The sequence below is a fragment of the Orycteropus afer genome, unplaced genomic scaffold, assembly GCF_000298275.1.
Source record: "Orycteropus afer afer isolate SDZICR_OR568_19922 unplaced genomic scaffold, OryAfe1.0 scaffold00087, whole genome shotgun sequence".
NCBI classification, from domain to species: Eukaryota; Metazoa; Chordata; class Mammalia; order Tubulidentata; family Orycteropodidae; genus Orycteropus; species Orycteropus afer.
This window is the reverse complement of record NW_006921674.1, coordinates 6901367-6906795: the sequence shown is the minus strand read 5'-3', so window position 1 is coordinate 6906795 and position 5429 is coordinate 6901367. Positions and strand designations below refer to the sequence as shown.

The following is a 5429-nucleotide window of genomic DNA, read 5'->3' as shown; positions in this document are numbered from 1 at the left end:
TAGCTAATAGCAATTCCCACCTTAGAGTTTACAAAGACTTATGGGTAGAAAAGCCACACTAAGTAATTTACTACACCGCTATTGATACCTATAATAAAGGAATTTTCAAGTGAAATTAAAAGTGTACATATATATATGTATATTTCTTCAGTTTTCTGCTATGCCAATTTCAACTTCATAGTTTCAGGATAGTTGACAGTGCTTCAGGGATTGTCTTACATGTTGTTGTTGGTTGCTAGTAAGTTGATTCTGATCAGTAGTTTTCAGTGGGGTTGAGGTGGAGCTTGTCACAGTGTTAGGAAAGCTGTGTGTTTGGGTAAGTGTGTGTGTGGAGGATAACTACTGGCCTTCCAGGATGCTCAGTGTCTCACAATGCATGAGACAGAGTGTATACATTTTTAAATGGCAGGGAAATTAGCTTTGCTCATGATTGCTTTAGGTAAATGTTATATAACAAAAAGCAAATCAGTCTTTGCAAGAAATTAAATTAACAAGAATCTACATTTACTTGGGAAAATCAAATCCCACTTCCAGCTTTTCTGATAACCAAATAAAAATCAATCCATTGTCACTTCTATTCCCATCTCTCCTACTTCTGTTCTGACACCAGCTGCACATTAATTTCTTCCTCTTACCCTAACAGCTTGACAACCTAACAGGTTAAAGGGTACAGTCCTCCAGACTGCCAAGTCTGCCCATGATCTCAGACATGAGCTGTAAACTTAGGAGCCCCATGACACCCTCACTTTTGAGGTGCTGGCTACAAATTCCAGGTCTCTCATTTCCTCTTCAGGATGCTAACTGTAAGCTTGGAGTTTTCAGGACTTACTTCACTTCTGACCTGCTGGCTCCCGTTATTCCCTTGGGCTTGATAATTCACTAGAATGTCTCAGAGAACTCAGGAAAGTACTGTACTTACTATTACAGTTTTATTGTATCAGAAGATACAAATTAAGAAACCCAAAGGACAAAGTGTGGGAGAGTTTCCATGTCTCAAAAAGGGACGTACTTTCCTCCCATGGGCATTGATGTAGAACTAGGAAGCCTGTGGAGCATCCATTGTCCAGAGCCTTTCTTGGGGGGCTTCATTAGGTGGAATGAATTACTGAATCATCTCCAGTCTCTTTTCCCAACTTGGCTAATACTGTGTAGTATGTGGCCATCCCCCTCCCCCACCTGAGTCACCTTATTAGCATAAACCCTCAGGTATGGTGTGGAGACCTTTTCAAAGACATTTCAGTTGCTGTGGGAAATTGCAACATTTTAGAGGTTCTCTCAGGAACCAAGGAAGGAAGGGTAAAATTAATATCTTTACCCTACAATATTGCTTTCTGAAACTTTTCCCTCCTGCTTGAAATTAAAAATAAAACCTTTTCCAAATAACTTTGAATTATGGTTTAAGTTTTGACTAATTTGAAACAAATTTATATGTTAAATCATACAAAAAACATTCTGTTCATATTCAGGGATGTGGTAAAAACTCAGAAAGCCAGCATTCACTGAAGCACTTCAAGAGTTCAAGAAAAGAGTGGCATTGTATTATAATTAGTCTGAGCACATGGATTATATGGTAAGTTAAATTTTATTAGTCCACATCCAATATCAAAAACACTTTATTTTGAGCTGTACAAGGTAAGGCATTTAAAGATGTTATACCAGCTTATTCCTTTTTAGTATGGACACAATCTATATGATAATTTAAGAAAATTAGTATTGTCCATGAGAATAAAATTTAAATTGGAAAAAATGTAGTTACTCCTCTACTTTTCTCTGAAGTTTTTTTGTGTGTGGTAAAGAAATTATTTCTGGTGAATTTTTCTTAATGAACTTGCTAATACAGAATTTCAGACTTCAAAGTTGGAAGATATTTCTAGTAGTGAAGCAATATCTGGATTCTCTGCAAAGGGAAAGGAAAGTTTGTGGAGTTTGTAAAAACTTCTCAGGTGATTCTGCTACTTAACTCTGATTGATAACGTGGTTGTGTTCCCTCTTTTTATGTATGAGGAAACTGAATATCATTTACTTTTTTTGTGGTTACAAGGTAAACATGCAGGCACTAAAACAAGTCTTTTGATGCCTAGTCTCCTCCAGTATACCACACAGCTTCGATGTGTCAAATAAAAAAACAAATCCAGACTTTGATAGGGAGAGGCTTTATTTAGAATAAAAAGGGAAAATAAGGGACAAAAGGGCATTATAATTGGGGTAGGAGTCTATTGTAATAGGAGAACATCCTGACCATAGATCAGCAAGCCTCTCAAGAATTAGAAACATGTATTTTTTTTCTTTTATTAAAAGACTGGGAATATGGGACCACGGTCACAGGGGACATCAAGCTCAGTTGGTATAACATACTGCACAAAAACATTGTTCTGTATCCTATTTTGGTGAGTAGTGACTGGGGTCTTAAAAGCTTGTAAGCAGCCATCTAGATGCAACAATTGGTTTCTCCTCATCTGGAGCAACCAAAGATGCATGGAGGCAGTTAGTTCAAGGGACTAGTGGACCATGTGAACCTCAGGCTGTATGACCATGAGACCAGAATTATGTGGTGTCCAACTACCACTGTTAACCACTCAGAAAGAGATCAGTGCAGGAGATCCTGGATAGAGTGGGAGAACAATGGGTAACAAAACTCAAAATCATAAAAATGACCAGGTTTACTGGTCTAATAGAGCCTGGTGAACCCCCCCCCCAAAAAAAAAGACCATGGCCTCTAGTTACCTTTCAGGCCTGGAACTGAACTCACTCCTGTGGCTTCCAGCTAAACAGTACATAGACATATAGGGTGAACATTTATACCAAGTAGATACACTCCTATGGATGATCAGTCATGGGAGAACAGAAGGAAGAGTGTTTGCATAGGGAGATAGGTCGGGGGCAGGAATGCATAGGAAAGAAAGACAGGGAAGAGGTAACTACAGGGAGGAAGTGGGAAGAGAGCTGTTATATTGTGGGGATTGTAGACAGTGTCATGAACAAAATGTGTATGAACTGCTGTATATAAAATGAATTTGCTCTGTAAACTTTCACCCAAATCACAATAAAAATAAAAATTTTAAAAAATGGAAAAAAAAAAAAAAAGACCAAGAATAAATAAGGTATGATAGTTGGAGCTGTGTGTCAACTTGGCTGGACCACAATTCTGTGTGGTTTAAGCACTTGTGATGTGGGATTTTCCAATGATGGGATCAGATGTATATGTTTTTGAGTGGGCAATCCCCTGAAAGGGAATTTCCCTACGGGTGGCCTGCTTTCAGTATATTTATGGACATCCTGGGAAAAGAGACATTCTTCTGTGGATCGGGATTCTGTTGTGCTGCCTATAACTGTCTGTGAGCAAACAATCCACCGTTTGGCCTGGAGGTCTTGGATTCATCATTCACTGGAGTCAACAGCCAGTGTACTGCCTGCCAACCTTGAGCTCATCAGCCCCTGCAGCTGTGTGAGTCAGGAAAAGCCTCCAGCTTGACATTTGATCCAAGAACTTGGGAATTGCTATCATCTGTAAGTGTGTGAGCCATTTTCCTAAGATAATTTTCTCTTTCTCTCTCTCTCTCTCTATGTAAGCGTTACTGGTTTTGCTTCTCTAGAGAACCCAGTCTAACACGTTTGGTCCTGGGAGTGGTTCTAGAGAGACAAAATCATAAGGATGGGTTTCCTAAATTGGTTCTCTAATTTGATTAATCGTAAAGGCACTGATGACCCTGCCTCTGTTAGTAAAGAAGGCCATGCTAATCTGTGGCGTGAGGTGGCAACGTTAATATGCAAAATAGCACCACCGATAGATCAAGTACTTTTGAGAAGTGAGGCTCTGGGTGATCCCATATTTGATACTTTTCTGCAATTTTGTCAGCATAAGGAGTATAAGGAAATTGGTTGGTTGGTCCTACTTAACGCTAGACAGAGTGGTGAAAGAGCAAGATGGGTTCAGGGCTGCTGAATCACAGCTTAAGTGCCGCATAAAAGACCTCAATGTTTCCAGTTGTCCTCTGAAAGAAAGGCTTATTTCTTCTAGTAACAGAGCTGACATTGCCAAAAACCAAACCCAGAGTCTTATTGTAAGGGTGGCTGAATTACAATGCCAATTAAATTGCCAACCCAGAATGGTATCTGAAGTTAAAGTAAGGGCATTGATTGGGAAAAAATCTGGAATTGGGGACATATGGGCAGATAGTCAGGAAGATCAGGACATGGAGCCTGTAAATTCTGTTGAATCCCTCCCATCTGAAAAGATTACTGTAAAACCACTATCCCCTCTACCTCAGTTTGATGGAATTGACCAAACTATTCCTGCTAGGTCATTGCCTGAGGCAGAGGCCATGGAAAACATTGCTGAATGTTCTCAGGAACTGCTCCAACCACCATTGTTGCTGCTAGACCTGTAACTAAAGTTAAGTCCAAGCAAGCCAAAAGGTCAAATACAAAGTGTGACTAAGGAGGTGGTATGCTGCACCCGAAAAGACCTACTTGATTTTACTAACATGTACAGACAGAAACCTGGAGAATATGTGTGGGAATGGCTGCTGAGGGTATGGGATAATGTTGTAAGGAATGAAGCATTGGATTAGTCTGAGCTTATTGATTTAGGCCTACTAAGTACGGATTCTTCATTCAGTGTTTCAGCTCAAGAGGTTAGGAAAGAATTTAATAGTTTATTTGGTTGGCTTACTGAAGCATGGATTATGCGGTGGCCTACCTTAAGTCAAGTTGAAGTACCAGACCTGCCTTGGTATAATATAGAATAAGGTATCCAGAGGCTTAGGGAAATTGCCCTGTTAGAGTGGATTTATCAGATTAGATCCCTAGAGCCAGAAATGGGGAGTCCAGAAGACATGCCTTTCAGTATAGTGAGGAATAAATTTGTGAAGGGAGCCCCAGCATCCTTGAAGACTTCTGTGTTTGCTATTTTATGTAAGCTAGATTTGACAGTGGGAACTGCCTTAATTGAACTAGGACACTTAACTATGATGGGGCTGATCAGACCCCATGGTAGTAGGGGCCAAGACAGCAGTTAATCGACAAAGGCAAGGTGGGCGTGGTTACCATAATGGACAGCAGAGTTGGAACAGTAATTAGAATACTCTGACTCGTGGAATTATGGCATGGGCTACTTGTGCATGGTGTTCCTAGTAGTGAAATACATGGCAAACCTATTAAATATTTACTTGATCTGTATAGACAGAAGAATTGTAGGTCATGTGAACAGCAGCCTAGATTGAATCACCAGAATACAGAGTCATGGCCTCTCAATCAATTTCCAGACTTGAGTCAGTTTACAGACCCACAACCCCTTGAATGAAGGGGAGGCTGGGTCCCTTTGAGGAAGGACCCCACTACATTGCCAAAAATTTATAATGTCAATCTTTCTCCCAGCCTTCCCCAAAAGGATCTGAGGTTTTTTACGAGAGTGACTGTTCATTGGGGAA

The 5429-nt window shown here is 40.1% G+C and overlaps 1 protein-coding gene across 1 annotated transcript in view; it reads left to right on the top strand.

Moving 5' to 3' along the window:
- Positions 1-5429, top strand: part of USP45 (ubiquitin specific peptidase 45) — a 111319-nt gene that overhangs the window by 22899 nt on the left and 82991 nt on the right. The window contains exon 4 of the mRNA XM_042781139.1: positions 1467-1570. Within this exon, the coding sequence (XP_042637073.1) occupies positions 1467-1570 (104 nt within the window). The remainder of the gene's footprint in view (positions 1-1466; positions 1571-5429) is intronic.